The 19,863-nt window shown below is 34.0% G+C and overlaps 3 protein-coding genes across 4 annotated transcripts; 1 reads left to right on the top strand and 2 right to left on the bottom strand.

Moving 5' to 3' along the window:
* On the bottom strand, positions 1–1,614 carry LOC110641350 (chalcone synthase 1). The gene is made up of 2 exons (XM_021793037.2): positions 1,322–1,614; positions 1–1,206 (listed from the first exon to the last, which is right to left on the bottom strand). Exons 1-2 carry the CDS (start codon positions 1,497–1,499, stop codon positions 215–217), a joined length of 1,170 nt encoding a protein of 389 aa, XP_021648729.1. The 5' UTR covers positions 1,500–1,614; the 3' UTR covers positions 1–214.
* Positions 1,615–5,074: 3,460 nt separating this feature from the next.
* LOC110641351 (uncharacterized) lies at positions 5,075–13,440 on the top strand. Of its 2 annotated transcripts, XM_021793038.2 has the most exons (9): positions 5,075–5,336; positions 6,730–7,746; positions 8,096–8,729; positions 8,844–8,930; positions 9,450–9,674; positions 10,317–10,417; positions 12,445–12,541; positions 12,672–12,770; positions 12,863–13,440. In XM_021793038.2, exons 2-9 carry the CDS (start codon positions 6,737–6,739, stop codon positions 12,923–12,925), a joined length of 2,316 nt encoding a protein of 771 aa, XP_021648730.2. In that variant the 5' UTR covers positions 5,075–5,336; positions 6,730–6,736; the 3' UTR covers positions 12,926–13,440. The 2 variants fall into 2 exon arrangements, with proteins under 2 accessions (XP_021648730.2, XP_021648732.2); XM_021793040.2 differs by lacking the exons at positions 12,445–12,541; positions 12,672–12,770; positions 12,863–13,440 and adding an exon at positions 10,575–11,063 and having other exon boundaries at positions 5,100–5,336.
* Positions 13,441–14,875: 1,435 nt separating this feature from the next.
* LOC110641352 (3-ketoacyl-CoA thiolase 2, peroxisomal) lies at positions 14,876–18,271 on the bottom strand. Its single transcript, XM_021793041.2, has 14 exons — positions 17,984–18,271; positions 17,698–17,774; positions 17,490–17,574; positions 17,203–17,329; positions 17,005–17,103; positions 16,844–16,911; positions 16,640–16,747; positions 16,486–16,563; positions 16,224–16,356; positions 16,040–16,136; positions 15,690–15,813; positions 15,461–15,569; positions 15,197–15,280; positions 14,876–15,097 (listed from the first exon to the last, which is right to left on the bottom strand). Exons 1-14 carry the CDS (start codon positions 18,071–18,073, stop codon positions 14,988–14,990), a joined length of 1,389 nt encoding a protein of 462 aa, XP_021648733.2. The 5' UTR covers positions 18,074–18,271; the 3' UTR covers positions 14,876–14,987.
* Positions 18,272–19,863: the final 1,592 nt, after the last annotated feature.

Genomic DNA, 19,863 nt, shown 5'->3' with positions numbered 1-19,863 from the left:
TAAAAGTTGAAACCAAACACAATCATTGCATCACAGTCTTCACACATTGCATAACCAGTGTCCACCATGACACCCTGATGCAGACACCATCTAAGACTGGAAAGAGCCCAAATGGAAGCGAACAAAGCCAGAAAGAAAAATAAAATAGACCCATGAAAGTGGAAATGATAAAAGTTGACCATGCAGGTCAACATCAGCTCAGCTGCCTCTCTAATTAAGTAGCCACACTGTGGAGCACCACAGTTTCAACAGTGAGCCCAGGCCCAAAACCAAACAGCACACCCCACTCAAGCCCTTCTCCGGTAGATTTAAGCCCATCCTCAGCAGACTTCTTTCTCATCTCATCCAAAATAAATAGCACACATGCGCTGGACATGTTACCGTACTCAGAAAGAACGTGCCTTGTGGCCCGCAGCTTTTCAGGCTTCAGCCCGAGCTTCGCCTCTACTTGGTCAAGAATTGCAGGGCCACCAGGGTGGGCAATCCAAAACAGAGAGTTCCAATCTGAGATGCCCAGTGGCTGGAATGCTTCAACAAGACTTTTCTCTATGTTCCTTGAGATAATCCCAGGAACATCCCTAAGCAGGTGAAATGTAAGCCCAACTTCCCGGAGATGTCCGTCTATAGCCCCGTCGCTGTTAGGAAGGATGGTTTGTGCTGCAGTGACAAGTTCAAACAATGGCTTCTCGACCTGGGGCACTGGGTCTGAGCCCACTATGATAGCTGCTGCACCATCACCGAACAAAGATTGGCCTACAAGACTATCAAGGTGTGTGTCGCTTGGACCACGGAATGTCACCGCTGTTATTTCGGAGCAAACAACAAGAACACGAGCACCTTTGTTATTCTCGGCGAGGTCTTTAGCGAGGCGGAGAACCGTTCCGCCGGCGAAACAACCTTGTTGGTACATCATGAGCCGCTTCACGGATGGGCGGAGACCCAAAAGCTTCGTTAGCTGATAATCAGCACCAGGCATGTCCACACCACTAGTCGTGCAAAAGACCAAGTGAGTGATTTTGGATTTGGGCTGGCCCCATTCTTTGATAGCTCTGACGGCAGCTTCTTTGCCTAGCTTTGGTATCTCGACCACCACTATATCTTGTCTGGCATCCAAGGAAGGAGCCATATATGCACAGATATTAGGGTTTTCTTTCAATATATCCTCTGTCAAGTGCATGTAACGCTTCTTGATCATGGATTTGTCACCTGAAAGGCATGACCAAAAACAGGTTTAGCACTTGAAAATACAATCCCTTTTTTCCAACTAAATTTTCGTTGTAAAAATGAAAAAGTATGTATGTATATAGCTAAGCTAACTTACACATGCGTTGAAACTTCTCTTTAAGCTCCGTCTTGTGCTCACTATTAGTGATGCGAAAGTAGTAATCAGGGTACGTGCTTTGATCAACACAATTGGGCGGAGTTGCTGTTCCGATGGCCAAGACAGTGGCGGGACCTGCGGCCCGTTGAGCCTTGCGTACTTCCTCTACGGTCACCATTTTTTTTCCTTGAGGAAGTTGAAGAAACGATTAGAAGGTGATAAAAAACTGCAGGTGGATGAATAAGCTCTCAAGAGTTGCGAATGAGTCTTGTTTATGCCACAAACATATTTGAAGGCGTAGTGGCTTTATACACAGAGAAACGGTCAAGGGTAAGACGTAAGAGGGAAAGTTAGCTAAACATCACGTGCATACCATAATACATAGCTCCAACGACTGGAGATTAGAGGGCCTGTTGGCACGTGACCAGTGGGTTTGGTAAGGTTATATCCATTAATATTATTAGCTTATCAAACCCCACATGACTTGAAGTTGTGTTGGCCTCTCACTTACCACAAAAATAGGAAGACCCATCAAGAAATTTGCAATTTCAGGTGCAAGGTTCGCAATAAATGGGTGTGGGAATTTAAATGCCGCCAATTATTCAGTATTTTCAGGTGTATATATACTTTTTTTTTATATATTTACATAAAATTCATTTACTATCTATATTTTAAGTAGAATTTAACTTATTTATAAATATATAATTTTTTAATGTGTATCTAGTGTATTTTTATGTTTTTAAAAATGTTTATATTTTTATTAAAGGAAATTGAATTAATTTTGCGTAATCAGATATTTTGTTGGTTAGCTAGAGTGCTGTGGCCGTGCATATTAGCCATGGCTTGTGTGCCCTGAATTCGGTAAGATATAAGTGGAAACATTTTCAAGCTTTATCCCCAAGCAGCTGCTTTTAAGGACTGCATAAAGATTCTGTACGCTTAATTACTGAAAATTAAAAATTTTATATATATTCATTTTATCATGAATTTAAAATTAAATATATAGATTTTATTTATTTTATATATTTTTACATAAATTTTATATTTCGAATTCACAATGTATTAAATTTAAAAAAAAAAAAATCAAATTAGTGAATTTCATTTGCGTAAATGCTTACAAATTCAGACTGCTATGGCAAAAGGTGACACTAACATTTGTATGCTATAATCCTAGGGATATGATCAAGTTATGGATATCTTAGTCACATTAGGGTCGATAATTAGCATACAGGTATTGAAATTACTTAAAAAATCACATTTTTAGTGTTATTAAGTGATGTTATTAGGTCTTATTACATTGCAGATCAAAGACATGTTAATCATATTCATAAAAAAAGAACAACATTATTAAGATTTGATAATATTTAATTAAAAAAAAAAGATTTAATAATACTTAATAGATATAGTCCGAACTCATCTTTTTTATTAAATTAAAATTCAATTTTAATTAAGAATATTTTATAATTATATATTCTGAATATACCAAGGTTAATGTATAAAAATACATTATTAACATTGTTCAAATAAAAAATTCAACTTCTATATGTAAAAACTGATCCGAAAACTTCATATATATATATATATATATATATATGTATATATATATAGTTAATAGTATTTAAGTCGCCTATAAAACTGAAAGAATTTTAATTAAAGTCCTTGATGAAAAATGGGCCTACAGAGGATGGGCTAATAAAAAACATATCAATGGGCCTGACTTGCATCTACCTTCACCTTCTGGTCCATGACCATCGCCGCAGCAGCGACCATCGACTCGACCCTCAACATCACCAGAATTCGCAACTCGTTTTTCGGTTTTTTTTTTTTTTAAATCATGCAATACTAAATTTAGAAATTTTCGATTTTATAATATTAATAAAAATCTAATAATATATATATATATATATATATATATATATTTATATATTCTATAATTAATTAATATATATAAATATATAAATGAGAGGATTAACTTTTGAAGAACATCTAGAACGTAGAATTAACTTCCAAGAGATGTGTGACTGATGAGTAATAGAAATGATGTGAATTTAGGACTTTAGGGTGGAGTGGGAGCACAAATTTTTGCTTGCTACATCCGTTATCGTGACATCGGATAAATCATTTTGAGGAGAGTCGGTTCCTCCTTCTTTAAATTGGATAGCGGTTCGATTACGTGATCTGATTCTATTCAAATCAATTTTTTTTTTCTTTTTCTCTTATTGACAATCGAATTGTGTCAAATTAAAATCAAACAAGAATTGAGTTGAAATTATTGAAACTGATTGCCTTTAAGCTATCCTCATGCGATTTCGTTTAGGGCCTTTCAAGCCCATGCATGGTTCAAAATCAGATTGTAGCCGAATCAGGTCTATTTTGCATTGACGGTGAAGTAAATATTAAGACAATATCTCTTCAAATAGGGGATATTTTTTTTCTTTTGAGAATACGTGCACACGCTAGAATACAAGATTTATTGTACTAACACTCACACTCAGACAATTACCGATTAGGAAGAGCCTTGACAAGACTTATAAATCCACGCTTATAAATCCACGCATACACACATCTATAATCGATGTGAGAGTCCAAACGTTTAGGCCTAATGGGTGTGCCCACTAACTCGTGGACCTCATTAAATTATTAGACCACACTGTGAATCAAGCCTCACCCATCAGAATTTACTTTTTTCTTTATAGAAGACATGCATATACGAGAATACAAAACTTACTGTACCAATACGCATATCTAGGCAATTACTAATCGGAAAAAGTCTTGATAACGCTTATAAATCCATACACACATCTATAATTGATGTGAAAGCCTGAAAGCTCAAATAGAGGATATTAAAAATTAACTAGTTCTTTCACTTGCACATTACGATTATTTATTTGTTTTTTTTATTTTAATAATATAATTTAATATTTTTTATATTTTATGGTTTTAAAATCATATTATCTTGTTAAATATAATAAATACAATTTAAATACTATTAAAATTTAAATAATTTTATATTTATCTAAGCCAAATTAAAATTTATTTTTTGAATAATTATTAATTATTTTCCTTAAAATATTATTTTATTATAATGTAATAATATAATATATACAATATAAATGCAATTAGAAAAACATGATGAATGATTTAAAAGAATACATTTATAATGGCGAATATAAAAATTATAAACATTTATATTTTATTTTTGGTAAAATATTTGTGTTGACCTTTTTTTATATAATATTTATTTCTTATTGTATTAACACATGTTTTATTTATATTTTTATATATTAAAAATCTCATAATTTAAATTTTTTTAAAATATGTAATAAATATAATATTTTATTCATATTAACTATATTTCATATGTACTATTTATAAAATAAATTATTAATTTATTATTATATATTTTAAGATAAAATTATTAAATTAAGTATTATCTAATGTCAATAATTAAATTTATAAAAAATATGTTTAAATACAATTTTAAATACTTTAAAATTTATAAATTCTAAAAATTTTAAATTTTAAATAAAATTATTATTTTTAATTATGTGAATGTTAATTAATTATGCATCCCAGCGTCAAGTTTTTATTTTCCATTTTTTAGCATTTAATATGAATATGTATATATATTAATTTAAGATTAAATTTAATATATTTAGTATAAAAATATTAAATTAAATTATTTTTTAATAGTGATTTAAAATGATGATTTTTCTAAAAACGTTTTTTTTTCGGCGCCGCAACTTAAAACAAACAGGCCTTAATCAAAATTGGGCATTGGGTCTCTCTGATTTTGGGGTGAGCTTGGGCTGACGTATGAGGCAGATCCTAGATGCTATTGAACCGACCCAAACCCGAGCCGCTCGATCCATCGCGCCTCCGAAATCTGAATAGAATGACGGAGGGAAGGAGACAGGTATAGGACACACGGGCGCATGGAATTGTTTTGCAGAGTTGCTTCTCTGTGATTGAGATATGTTTTGAGTGTTGGATTTTAAAATAACAACGATATCAGGTAAATATTGCTTTTGTTAATTGATTAATCCAATTTCTTCATTTCTTTAAATAATTTCAAGATTCAAAATCTCTCTCTCTCTCTCTCTCTCTCTCTCTCTGTGTTTTTACGTTTTAGCTGTTTGATCCAATTACTATCTGATTCGTTGTTCTCAGATATATATATATATATATATATATATATATATATATATATATATATATATATATATATATATTTTTTTTTTTTTTAATTTGTGTTTTTTAGGTTAATGTTCTAATGTTTAAATTTGAAATTTTTTTCCCTATTTATTTGTATTTTGTTAGCTGTTTTAAATTTCTTATCAGGCCATTTCCGGATTGATCATAGATTTGGTTGATGGAGTTGGAAATTAGCGTCGGTTTCTCATATCGTAATGATTTTGCTGTGAATTATTGTCTGGTGGTGCTTTGGTCATCAGAAATAGCTAGCTTGCTTGCCTTTTTTTTTTCTTTTTTTTTTTCCTTTTTTTTTAATGTTAGTAATTTACTTTGAAGGTTATATTTTTCCTTTTTCCCCAATTAAAAAATGTTTGCTTTTACCTTTTTCTCCTTTCCTCGGAATTGGTTATATTGTGGGCTAATTATCAAAGTAGTATTCTTTTATCATTGACTCACTAATTTTGGTGTGATTATGTAGGCAATTTCTTGTTTTCACTTGGTTATATCCCTTGTGATTTAGTGGAATTGTGTCTGCTTAATACTGCTTTAATGCATTGTAATTTAAATACTTTCCTGGAACTACATTTTATGCTTTCTTTGCATCTCTTTAGATACTAATCTAAGGATTTTAAAGCCTTTAAATTGTATAAAGGAGTTTTCTTGTTGCTGTTGTACAAGTTTCTTTCCCAAATTTACCATTTTAACTAATCAAATTAAGGGCCATTTTGTGCTTGCATATCTATAAGGGCATTGTGTCTGCGTCTGTGCCTCTGTGTGTTTAAATGTTTATCAATTAAACCTATCATTCAGTACTCTTCCAAATCACACTTCTGATGTTATTGGGGTTTGCTCTTCCATTAACATTATGAATGTATAACTGTAGATGCTATTACATGTCTCCTAAATAGCTTCTGCGATGGGCATGTTGAGATTAGTTGGTGTAGGTCTTCTACAATACCTTATTTTTGGGCTAGTATTTGGCATTTTTCTTCTGCAGGATACTGCAGCCAATCAATGGTTACTTTACTTTCTGTATGTCTGAATTTGTGGTTTTTTCTTATATTTATGTGTACAAATATGTGTTTGGACTGCAGTTTCATAAATTATTTAGTTGCCATTTAGTATTTGGATTAAGAGTTGTAACTGTCGTCGTTATTAAGTTGCTCGTTCTCAATAAAATAAATGCTTATTCCCTGGACTCTCTTTTTTAACAGACAAAGCATGGAGGAGATGGACATTGAACAGGTTGTGGATATACCTGATACTCCTGATAGGTTAACTGCACTACATGTCAATAATGCACAATCAGGAAAAGAAAGTAATTCATCTGTAGTCGGTCCTTCAAGAACTTTTGATTTTATGGATAAAGAATGTTTCAACCAGCCAAGGGCGAAGAGCAGGCTGATAGGTGAAGATGGGTATGATAGAAGACTTCGCTTAAATCCTCAAAGAATTGCTGTCATGACGAATGAATTTGGGCCTCGCAATAAATCTGTTGCTTTTTCTTCATTAGAAAATTACTATCCTTCCCAAAATGCTCCTCTATTTAGAAGAGTAGCAATGGCCAATAGCTCCAAGCCTGGAACTCGACTTTCTATTGGAATGCAACATATGGACAAAGGGAAAACTGAATGCACTGAAATTCCTTTGAGATCAACTGTATGTATAGAAAAGGATGCTACATTTGACATGGCTTTTCCATGCAGGGCATCAAAAACTCTGCTGGCTGAAGAGACAAGAGATGTTCAAGTATCATCTAATGTTGGCTCCACCCTACAATTTGCCCCTATGACATCCAGCAATGCCTTTAAGGGGAAGGAAAAAATAGTTGTGAATGCATTTAATGGTTCTGGTTCAACTATAAATCATGGAAAAGGGATTGATCTCACTGGTGGTTCTCAACCTAAAATTGAAAAACAAATTTCTGCTTCTCATCTATCTGCTACCTCACCAAGAGTAATGGGGCAAAAAGCACTGGTGCGAAATGGCTGTATTTCTCCGCATTATATATCCACTAGGGCACCAAAATTGGCTGATAGTCACCAAGTTGGTTCCACTGATGTTGGAAAAGATCACTCTAGTACCATGGTTTCTGATGGTCCATCTGAGGTAGATATCAGGGAAATATTCAATGAAGAGAACAATTATCATAGAACTAAAGGAAAAGGGCTGATAATTCATCCATCTTCGTCAATAAAGCATAACGAGAAAATTGTTCATGCATCCACTAGGTACTTATATGCGGTGCACATTTTGGTTGGATCATGGATGCCTTTTTTTTTTTCCTGCCTCATCTAATGGACTAATTTATTTAGTAATCAGCTATCTTAATCTTGTTGACTTGATGTATGACACTATCCCCTGAAACTTTGATACATTATATAGGTGCTAGAGAATATTCTGCTGAACTTATATTATTATTTTACACTTTTTATTGCTTTTCTTTTGATCCTTACATCTCTTCAGATTATTAACTGGTGGGTATCTCTAGCTAAATTTCTTTGTGGTCAACTTTGGCGGTTTGTTCTTTCAGAATATTGATATCCTGAGCCTTGATAGCATATTATGTCTCTGCTGCAGTTTTGGGACTAATAATAAAGCAGCTAATGAAACCAGCAATGCCAGCAGAGATGCACTATTAGGTGATTGGAGAAATACGCACAACCGTGCAAAGAAAATACATCAAACAGAAGGTGAAGATGTATGCTTTATTGATGAGCTGGAAGAAAACAAAGTGATAAGAAGAAATAATGGGAATGGAAATGTTACCAAGAATACACATGATTCTGGAGATCAGGGTGAAGGCCAAACAGCTTCCAGGCTTGCATCTGTTCTCAATCAAATAACTCAACCCCATCATATTGGGAATATACATAGTAAAAGGCAGAAGAAACATGGATTGACTTCAAGAAATCACAATGAATGCTCTATAATGGTTACTGATGACCCAGAAATCTTGTTCCTTGGTTCATCTGAGGAGCCATCTAGCTCAAGATCATCCAGAACATTGAATAGACAACAAAAGGGTATTTTTGAACCAACCTATGAAATTGATGAGTTGGTACCTGAAATGAGAAACAACTCCTCTCCAGGATTAGGTTCCATTAATGATGAATCAGATGCCAGGGCAAGACAAGTAGAAGCAGATGAAATGTTGGCTCGTGAACTCCAGGAACAATTGTATCATGAGGCGCCAATAATTGGAGGCAGTGAGGTTGGTTCTCTTTTAAATTGATTCCTTCTTGCCGCTCTTTTTGATGTTATATGATTACTCTGTAACTTTTATGCTTTATTGTCAGCCTGTCACATATATTGACCTTTTTAACAGATTGATGAAAATATAGCGTGGGTACTGCAGCAGGAGGAGGATACATTCCGCACTGCTTCTAATCAAAATCAACCTAGGCTACGTCTTGTAAGTATGCCTTTTATCAGTGATTTTGCCTAGCCTTAAAACAGCTTGCATCAATGATTTTATTTTTTAAAACAACTAAAAAAATTCTGCCTGTTCTTGGATTGTTGTTTTCTAAATGATGTGGTGCAGCTGGGTATAGCTTTATGAATGAAGAACAACTTTTTTATAGGATAGCTAGAATTTGAAATAAAATAAAAGATAAAAGATTATAAGCATCATAAATGGAGTTTCTTAAACATCACACCTGGGGTTTGAATTGCGTCGACAACTTGGGAAAATTGAACAATAAATCATAACAGGCTTAGGTATTATAGACTCAATAGTAATCCTAAACCCATAAGTGCTTAGACTTCTAGTCCATATAATTTCTGACTATTTTAAACTCATCCAAGCAAAATTTTAAATTGCAAAAGTTTCCTGCTTCTGCTGTTGTACTTTGAAAAATAATTTGCCAAAATTATTAATCTAATCTTATTTGCAGTCTTATTGAATGCATCACCTTAATTGCATTTTATGCAGAGGAGCTCATCATCTACAATGCACGCAAATAGACAACCCCAGCCACTGTCCTTTCAGACTCCTTCAAATAGAAGAGGAGCCCAGGCTCAAGTTCCTGCTACTAGAATATCACAATTGAGGAATCGCTTGTTGAACCTATCTCCTTCCAGAGCCAGGAACCACTCTCGTACAGCATTATCTAGGGCCAGGAGTTTCCAGTTTCCTTTGGACATGGACTTAGACATGGTATATTTTTTCACCTTATTAACTTTTATTGTTAGTGTTTTTTGTTCACCATATATGATGTGCTGCATTTTGAAAAGAGTTTTTGGTTTTGATTGATCTTGATGTTGTTTACACTTTACACTTTTTTTTTAAATATTTCATGGATGTTTAAGTCATTTGGGAGCTTAAATTTTTGTTAGAGTTTGAATATTTTATAAGTTGTGTGTTTCAGATATGGTAGTTTGTTCACCATGACACCATGGGGATAAATTTCATTTATCTTTCAAAGGAATGAATTAAAAATATTTTAGGCCTTTTGTACTTTAGATAAGATGTTATAAAATGTTTGGTTTAATAAGATGTCTTTAATTTGATTGCAATTTCTTATTTATTTATTTATATATCATATTTGGGTCCTAAACTACCCCCCTTGGGTTTATGGTCCAAAGATTATTTACAAAGGAAGTGGTCCAAGCATTCTAATTTTGGTCTAAACTCTTTTTTTTTTTTAAAAAAAAAATTCAAGTTATCCTTTTATCTTTTACCTTTGTTCTGTTTTCCATGTTTTATTAGTGTGTAGATCAGGTGGTACGATTAGTGTGTATATCAGGTGGTAGGCACATTGACTTAACAATGAAACTGATTTCTTGCTTCTCAATGCAGAGACTTGATGTATTGGAAGCATTTGAGGATGCAGTAGGGGAATTCAGTGATATGAGTGTGACAGCTAATCGCATGCTTCAAGTTCAGCGTGATTTCAACGAGTAAGACTTTCATCTCTTTATTAACTAATTTTTATTCAATGACAATTTAGAAGCATTTGGAAAGAAGACCCACTTTATTATTATTATTATTATTATTATTATTATTATTATTATTATTATTATTATTATTATTCATTCTGACATAGCATAAATTCAGAGGAGTCATCATGTGAATTGTGAAGCATGTCTACCGAGAGAAATGCTAACTTGCAGTTCTGCTTTTTGTTTTGAGCCTTCACCAATGTATATTATGGTGGGCCTCATTGTGGGTCCTGCATGGGGACCGCTTAATGATCGGCTGCAATGGCAAATTGGCAACGTGCATGGATGCATCAAGCAGTGATTTTCTGCCTAAATATCGCATTACTTTTGTTGCCCATTCAACTAGCTTGTTTAAAATCCTTATATTTATTAGCATTTTATAGGATTGAATGGGAAGTTGATGTCTCAATTCCTGGTTTATTATTATTATTACTTCTCTCAGTTTAGGGTTCCTTTCCCATTGCGTACTATGTTGACCATTGTTTGGCATGAGTACATGGCATGTTTGGTTGCTGGTTAGAGTGGCAGGCAGTATTGCTGTTTCAGCTGCTAATACCAATATTAGTATTTAGTGAATGATCTGAAATTGATTTGTTGTCTGCAATCTTTTTAGCTCATTTCTGTAGGAAAAGCATATCTCTTAAACATGTACTCCTCAAAGCTATTATATTAACCACCATTGCATTTGTCTGTAAATAATTCTCAAACTTAATACTGTTTGCTGGTGTTGCTCATCTTTTTATCCTTCATCAGTCCCTGTCCCTGTTATAACTTTTTGAATGAGAATTTCCAGTCCAGATTTACTTATACATGCTCACATTGCAACTTAGGCTGCATTTATTTTCCTGAATAATGTTTATTGGTGTTTCGGCCTTTGGGGTGCTTAGGAAAATCATTTAATGGAAAAACTAAGTTATTTTATTTTCAAGGAAAATGACTCTCTCTTTGCCGTTGACATCCATATTTTACTATTTTTGTTTAATTTTTCTCATATTCATTAATAAATCAAAAAATATGAAGTTTATGCAGGTTTAAACATTTTCATAGTCATGAAAAGAAATTTATATTCTCCAATTTATTCCAAATGCCAACAATTAATTTCCAGTTGATTTTCTGTATGGAAACCAAACAAAAAAAATTATTTTCTTAGAAAATGTTCTCTTTGGAAAATATTTTTCACAAACAAGTTAATTTCCGTGAAACATATTGAGCTTAGAAGCATAGTTATTAAAGGCTCAAGGCGCAATAAGGCGCTAAGGGGTCCTGGAGCCTAAGCGCAAGGCGCAAGGTGAAGGCACACGCCTGAGCGGGATGAGGCACAAAAAAAAAAAAAACAAAAAAATGAATATTCCATTAAACTTCAAATAACATAAAACTAAAAATAATAATAACAAATAAGTATTCAAGTACTAAATTATTAAAACTTTAATAGTCTTTTAATCTTTCATAACTAAAGTTAAGAAATTATAAAGTAACTATTTCTTCTTCATCTTTTTCTACACCTTCATCCTCTTAATATTCATCTTCAAAATCAATATTTTCATCATTTTCCTCACCTTTAAGAACTAAAGGAGTATTAACTTTTTTTTTTGAAAAAGATAATGAGTGGTAGTGTTGAAAATGAAAATATGAGAGGTTTGTAATCCTGAGTATGTTAGTTTGATGAGATTTTGGTGACTAGTTATCACCAACAATACTAATTTTGAAAACTTCTAGATCAACAAATTTCGAGTTGGATAATAGTGTTTTTTGTCAATGGAAGTACTCGCCAAATGTAGAAATAAAAAAGGCGCGCCTTTCTAGCCTTGCGCTTGGAACAAGGCGCACGCCTAGGAGCATAAAGCGAGAGCCTGGTGAATGTTGCCTGCTTTTTTCCTGTAGAGGCGCTAGGACTGGAGTCTGGTGAGCTTGGAGCTTGAGGCGCGTCTTTAATAACTATGCTTAGAAGATATATCACACATCTTTATTTCTTTTTCTCTTTGCAGGAATGATTATGAAATGTTGTTGGCCCTTGATGAGAACAATCACCAACAGGGCGCATCGGTCAATCAAATTAACAGTTTGCCGGAGTCTGTGGTACAGGTACTTAAATATGAGTGCCAAATGCTGTTGAATTAGCATAAGCATGTGCTTGAACAAAAGTGGAAAAAAGCATTGAGATGGTAATGGGGACTGTTTATGTTGATTATTATGTTGCACTCTGTTTACGCAGACTGTTAACTTTGAAGAAACTTGTGCAATCTGTCTAGAAACCCCAACCATCGGAGAAACTATACGTCATCTTCCTTGCTTGCACAAATTTCATAAAGATGTAGGAATTCTCATTCTTTGCAATTTAAGAAGTATTTCCATTTATTTTATGCCAATGATATTTGACTGTTCAATTTTATATTGTTTTGCCAGTGTATTGATCCATGGCTCAGCAGAAGAACATTATGCCCAGTTTGCAAGTCATCCATAACTTGATGTGCGCTAGAAAATGTCAGTGCTTTGATTGTCATATGCTTCTTCAGGTCAAGTCAAAATATGGAAGCCATTTTTTTCAAAGGTAATCATAAGTATAGTTTCTGTTAACCAGCCCTCTGGAGCATCACATAACAGAAACTGTGCAATTGTGTTAAACAATAGATTTAGTCAATGTGTTAAAGGAGTAATGAATTTTTAGCATAGATGGTGTTGATGACATTTCCTTCAGTAACTCTGTTTGATTGATACGTGTGTTCATGTTGAGCATTGTCCTGGTAATTCACAAGCAGAACCACCGACCAATGGATTTCTGATGAAGTGGTTGAGAATTTGGGGCAAAAAGAAATATGGAAGCAAAGTGCAATCTTGCATGTCCCTGTTTCATTTTGTGCCATGTCTTTGGTCTTCTCCAACCTCGAATTTCAAGCAGGAATTATTTATGTGCAAGGAACATCCACAGCCGTGTATTTATTCTTTGTTTCAATGCATGCCTCTAGACTGCCAAAAATTGAATATGATTAGTGCCTTTCCTATGCACTCTTATTGAAATATTTGTCATTTTTCATATAGGATAGATCATAGAAATAAATATACGCATCTTTTACTAGTAGTTAAAACATCTGAGAAAGATGACGTGAAACTGCCTAGACTAGAGTGGAAGAACATCTAGGATTTTAAACCTGAAATCAATGGTTGATTCTGAAACCTTTCGTATGTAGAGCCCAAATCTCCTTGATATTGCGTCTGATGTAGCCAAGTGGGATCCTGTCTTGCTAGCTAGTTGCTAAGCTAGTGGAAATTTTGAAGGTAAATAAATTGGGAAAGCTTTGATTTGCTCGCCATGGTCCAGAAAATACTATATGCAGGGGCTCCATCTATGGAGGAAACCTCCCATTTTTATGCAGGGTACGATTTAAGAAGCTTGTCGGAGCTGCTACAAATAAATTTAAACCAAAATTAATGATTTTATGCATTTAAATATTAGTTGTGAATTTTCAGTTTGAATTTCGAGTGAACATAATAAATAACCCGTACCAAATGCGTATTCCAAATTAAAATATCTACTGTTTGCCTCTCTCACGTGCATATATTATATTTTTATTGGCACTAAATTGTATTTTAATTATTTAGTTTAACATGTACATGAGTGTTAAATCGACATCTGAATTTAATTCTTTTTATCGTGAAAATCGAAGATATCGACTTTATGATTTACTGTGTTGATTCACATTCAAAATCGGTTTGATTGGTTCAGTTTGAATAAATACGTATATGTTAAATCTGACCAAATCAACTCATGTAAAATTTTATCAAAATGGCACTTTGAGAGTTTATTAGAAAAAAAAAGATATGAAAAAAATCAATTTAGGAGATAAGCACGATGAGCTGTTCAAAGAAGAGACTTAAAAAAAAGAATAAAAAATAAAATAATAAAATATGATGGAAAGGAGTTTCTAAAAAGAAAGCAGAATCTCAAACGCAAGAGAAATTTAAGTAAGATACCTTGTTAGTTCTGTGTCAAAACCAAAACAGGCGAAGATAATTCCGTTACAACTGATTCATTTTACAAGTTAATAGTAGCCTAATTACTTAAATTCATCCTAATTGAAAAGGTTAGGATAATTATTAGTTTATTACTTATGTACTTAATATTTTGACATACCAACGTCGTCAGTTAACAGGCAAGTGAGTTTTAATGCGGAAGAGAATAGGGGAAGTCGGAAGAAGAAAAGAAGAAAGAGGAAAAAAAGTATTATTATATATATATATATATATATATATATATATATATATATATATATATATATCAACTTCACGAGAAGATGGATCGTCGAATGATGCATACAAGCCCATGCTTCTAGGGGCTCCAGGCGCACAAGCAAACGCCGAGATGAAAAATCCAATAAATATAACCAATTTGATTCCTGCATTTCGGTTCTTCTTTCCGAATAAAAAAAATTAAACCGCTTTATTATACTGTTTATCAATAGTTGGAAATTCGGAACTCCCCAATGTGATATTATTTGATAGTTCTACGATAAGGAAGAAAAAAAGCATCCGTCTACATAGCATCCTTGGATAACAGGTCATTGGTTTCTACTCTCCGGGCATTGCAGAGATCATCAGCAGCGTCCCCTCTTTCAAAAACAGCCGCTGCTCCCATTCCCGTGCCTGCATTTGAGTTGCATTCATTCATCATCAACCAAATGTTCCACAAAAGTACACACATGCATGGGTGCGCAAGAGAGAAATAGAGAGAGGGAAAAGTACCTATGCACATGGACACCACCCCAAAGCGACAATCTCTACCCCGACGCTTCATCTCATGCAGTAGAGTGGCTACACAGCGGGCACCTGTAACAATAAAGATGTGTCTCAGATGACAATCAATGATAACCGAATACTCCATATGTATTTAGTTCATAGATTCAAGGATCTTCTAGGAAAAAATTCTGAAAGAGATGGCCTATGGTCATGTTTAGCAATGCAAACACAAGTACACCAACATCAACTTTACCGAAGTGGCACAAATACCTGTTGCACCTAGAGGATGCCCAATGGCCATTGCACCTCCATTGACATTGATCTTCTCCGGATCAAGCTCCAACTTCTTACGGCAATAAACAAACTGAGAAGCAAATGCCTGCAAAAGAAAAGTAAAAAATTGTTAATACAAAAATTGGGAATAATTCATGGATTCTAATTCTGGAAGTTACAGTTACACAGACAGTCAAGGCAGGAATTACTAATCATGTTTTTCTACCTCATTTATCTCAAAAAGATCAATGTCAGCAAGTTCTAGTCCAGCAGCCTTCACTGCAGCTGGAATTGCTACAGCCGGACCAATGCCCATGATGGCAGGATCCACACCCACAGCAGCAAAAGTCCTGCATGAGCAAAAGAATACTTCATTGGGAAAAAGAAAAAGCAGCAGTAAAATTCCTCTATTTATGCAAAATCCTTGGCCCTGAATGAGGTCACCACCCTTAATCTGGTGAAACAAATTGAGATCAGAGGACAAAAACTATGTGCAGCTCCAGTAATTTCTACTTTCAGCACCTTAAGAAAGATAAATTATCACTATGAGTAATTAAATTTATAGGAGCTGCATACCTGAACACACCAAGGATAGGTAGCCCTTTACGCATTGCCACACTTCTTTTCATGAGCAACACAGCCCCAGCACCATCAGTTACTTGGCTAGAATTCCCTAAAGAACAAGTGTCACACCATAAATGGCATGAAATAAACCATTCAACATAACAAAATGAAAAATTCACAGGCTGTCATTGCTTACCAGCGGTAGTGGTTCCATCTTTCTTAAACACAGGCTTCAGTTTTCCTAGCTCTGATAATGATGTGTTAGGACGAATTCCATCATCAACGGAGATGGTGACAGGTTTCTCATGTCCAGTTTTTGGGTCAACAATCTTCAAATATGAAATTTATTCAATAGTGTGCCAGCATAAATTAGGTGTGCATCTCCACACACAGATGCAAGCAAGTGAAATGGATAAAAGATGCATACTTTTGCTAAGAAAGCAATGAATAAAATATACCTTGGTAGCCACAGGGATTATCTCATTCTTGAATTTGCCAGAAGCAGTAGCAGCAGCTGCCTTCCTATGAGACTCAACCTAGAAACATAAATTTGGCAATCAATATGTAGAAGTACTCAGCAACATGTAGCACTATCAGATCTATTCAACTTACTGCAGCCTGATCCTGCTCCTGTCTAGTCACCCCAAAACGATGTGCAACATTTTCTGAAGTAACACCCATGGGCAAAAGGCAATTTTGGGCTTGCTCAAAGGCTTTTACCTGTCACAATTAACAAAACCTCAGAGGTCCCATAAAAAAAAACCATTTACCCACAAACCTCATGAAACAAAAGAAATATGAGAGAGAGAGGCATACTTTTGGATTCACATCTCCATCCCAAGCCATTGGATTACTCGTCATGGATTCCAAACCAGCTCCAATGCCTAAAGCAACAGGATTAAACAGGTGTGTCAAGAAAAATAACAACACATTACGACAGGAACATGCAATACATATAGGATTATATATTCCCTTACCAATGTCATAAAAGCCTGCTTTGATAGCTGCAGCTACATCAGCAACTGCCTGAAGCCCAGACGAACATTGCCTGTTAACAGTCCTAATAGGCACAGTTTCTGAAAAAGACACAAGATCCGTGCTTGTAAGCAACAAAGCAATAAAACCAATAAGACTGATCAAGAATCCTCAAGAGAAGCAAAAAGGAAGAAATAGACCAGGAAAACCGGCATAGAATGCAGCCATCCTGCATTCACTTGCTCTTTGAGATCCCGGTGCCAACACTGTGCCCACAACAATATCCCCTACTTCACTTGGGTTCAAATTTGTTTTCTCTATCACTGCCTGCACCAAGCAGTGGAAATGAGAAAAGAAAAAAAATATGCAGAATCAATAGAGGCTAGCAACAATAACAATAAAAATCGAAGGACTTGTACTTGAAACTATTCAACCTCGATAAAACTGAATCAAATACAAAACAAAAAAGAGAAAAAAAAAAAAAAACCTTCAAAACAGGAGCAAGTAAATCATCAGCATGAGTATCCTTGAAACCACCACGCTTAGACTTGCACAACGGAGTTCGATATGCTCTGCATAACACAACCAAAAAATCTGACTCCACCCATGAAATCACTCCTAAATGATAAATACACCATTCGACTCTGTTATAAATGTTATTAAGGTGAAAGAAAATAATAAAAGAAGGAACTTACGCTACAATCACAACATCATCTCCATACACCGAAGTCCTATGATACGCGGCGCTATCCCCAGCCAAGCACGCCGATGCCTGGTTTCAAAATCCCAAGTCCATTACTGAGAAACAAAAGGCTCGTAGATTTGGAGTATAGTTTAAGCAACAAATCATGATTCTAAAATTTCAGATCCATCGTTTTCAAGGCAAAAACATCAAAATCTGATGAGAAAGATACAAATAATTATACCAAAATCGAGAAATTCTCAGCTAAAGAGCGAGAAAACAGAAATCATGGGACTTACTGAGAGGGAGGACTCATAATTGTGCGAAGACGATGAAGAAGGACGGAGGTGATCGAGAAGAACTCGCTGCCTATTGATCGCTTTCTCCATTATTTTACGAGACGATGAAGCAAGAAAGCAAGCGAGAGAAGAGAGGTCGATTCGGCTCGGCTTCGATAACCAAATGGAGTAGAGTTGGGGTTGCCTTTATGGCTTGGCGGTTAGATAGATAATAATACACGGGAAGAAAATGATTATTTTCATATATTTATAAAAATATAAATGAACATTTAACAATAAAAAATTTAATGAATTTACATCTCAGACATGAACGACAGATATGAGTATGACGTGGCCGATAATTCTGTTGTGGAGTGCAGGATTAACAAGCTATTTGCATTTTTTATTCCCTATTCTCACTCTCCGGCGCGTTGGATAAGGATAATTATATGGCAAATGGGTGATTTTATGCGAGGATACTATCGGCTTATTAGCATTGAATGTGGAATGCTGAAATTATTTTTTTTAATAAAAATATTATTTTAAATATTAATAATTTTAAAAAAATTATTTTATTATTTTAATATTTTATAATTAAAATTAATTTAATTTAATTTTTAATTATTTTTAATATTTTTTAATTAATATATTTAAAAAAATAATTTTTTTAATAATAATTTCAATAATAATATAAAACAGATCTTTTATAGAATAATAAATAAAAAAGTAAAAAATTGTTTTTTAAGTATTTAATTTGATTAAATTTTATATGTTAAGCATTGGTTATTTTAATTATTTATATAAATATTTAATTAAATATAAAATATATTTTATATATTTTAATTTTAATTTTGAATATAATTTATATTTTATGAAATTATTAATTTTTAGAATATAAATTATTAATAAAAAATATTTTTATATAAATTATAAAATATAAAAGATTAAAATATTTTTGAGATAATAATAAGTTTGGGATAAATTTAAAATTTAAAAATATTAATCTAGTTTAAATCGGAGTAAATAATTTTTATGGATACCCATGTGATAAGTCACTGTGCCTAGCTTGGTTTGATTCTTATCACTAATTTGATAGAGTTAAATTTGAATAATCACTCTTTTAATTTCCTAACAAAAAAAAAAAGATATATCACTATAAGATTATGTCACGACCCAACCTATGGGCCGGACCGGCACTAGGACCTGGGCCAGCCTAAAGCCCCCGAGGCCCGTAGCAAGCCTAAATATTCATTAATTCAACTCTAAGGCCCATTTGGGCTCAATTTCAAGAAATCAACCGGACAGAGTCCGGCCATAAGGTGGACCTTTCAACGGGGAGTTTTTGACTCACCCGACCTGTAAACAAAATATATCATCAATTGGGGAGCTCAGCTCACCCTCCGCATACTCATATCAACATAAAGATAAATGGGAGCTCAGCTCCCTCATCCAGTCCATCAAACATGCATATAATAATTTTACAGGTCCACATAACAATTTATATTATAGACCCGAATCATTTAAATATTTCTAACACATGCGGAAATTCTAGGAGTAAATAAAATTACACAAATATTGATAAACAACCTGCGAAGAAGAAAAGCAGGTTAACCACAATAAAATTCTCCTGTAACCTGAAAAAAATATTGAACAGGAGTGAGTGTTCGACTCAGAGAGTAAAATATAAATTTTAACCATAATCTCTATAACTATCTAAAACTAATGCACCCTGTAGAGTGAAATGCAACACCAGCAATAATTTCACATCATAACATAAAAAAGGTAATTTGGAGCACTCACGCACTCAGTAATATCAATAATAATATATATGGGAGCTGATCCCCTATACAGCTCTCTTAGTTCCAACTGTGCCAGTGAAGAACTCAACTCAGACTTCCACT

This window comes from Hevea brasiliensis, chromosome 4 (assembly GCF_030052815.1).
Source record: "Hevea brasiliensis isolate MT/VB/25A 57/8 chromosome 4, ASM3005281v1, whole genome shotgun sequence".
NCBI lineage: Eukaryota > Viridiplantae > Streptophyta > Magnoliopsida > Malpighiales > Euphorbiaceae > Hevea > Hevea brasiliensis.
This window is presented reverse-complemented; position numbering and strand designations above follow the sequence as displayed.

Excerpts from the sequence above, each read along its gene's own strand:
- LOC110641350 (XM_021793037.2), bottom strand. The coding sequence starts at position 1,499 with ATGGTGACCGTAGAGGAAGTACGCAAGGCTCAACGGGCCGCAGGTCCC. Across the intron at positions 1,207-1,321 it reads AGAGAAGTTTCAACGCATGT|GTGACAAATCCATGATCAAG; the intron begins GTAAGTTAGCTT and ends CATGCCTTTCAG.
- LOC110641351 (XM_021793038.2), top strand. The coding sequence starts at position 6,737 with ATGGAGGAGATGGACATTGAACAGGTTGTGGATATACCTGATACTCCT. Across the intron at positions 9,675-10,316 it reads TGGACATGGACTTAGACATG|AGACTTGATGTATTGGAAGC; the intron begins GTATATTTTTTC and ends TTCTCAATGCAG. Across the intron at positions 10,418-12,444 it reads GTTCAGCGTGATTTCAACGA|GAATGATTATGAAATGTTGT; the intron begins GTAAGACTTTCA and ends TTCTCTTTGCAG.
- LOC110641352 (XM_021793041.2), bottom strand. The coding sequence starts at position 18,073 with ATGGAGAAAGCGATCAATAGGCAGCGAGTTCTTCTCGATCACCTCCGT. Across the intron at positions 17,575-17,697 it reads GATGATGTTGTGATTGTAGC|AGCATATCGAACTCCGTTGT; the intron begins GTAAGTTCCTTC and ends TGTGTTATGCAG. Across the intron at positions 15,570-15,689 it reads ATCTTTTTGAGATAAATGAG|GCATTTGCTTCTCAGTTTGT; the intron begins GTAGAAAAACAT and ends TTTCTTTTGCAG.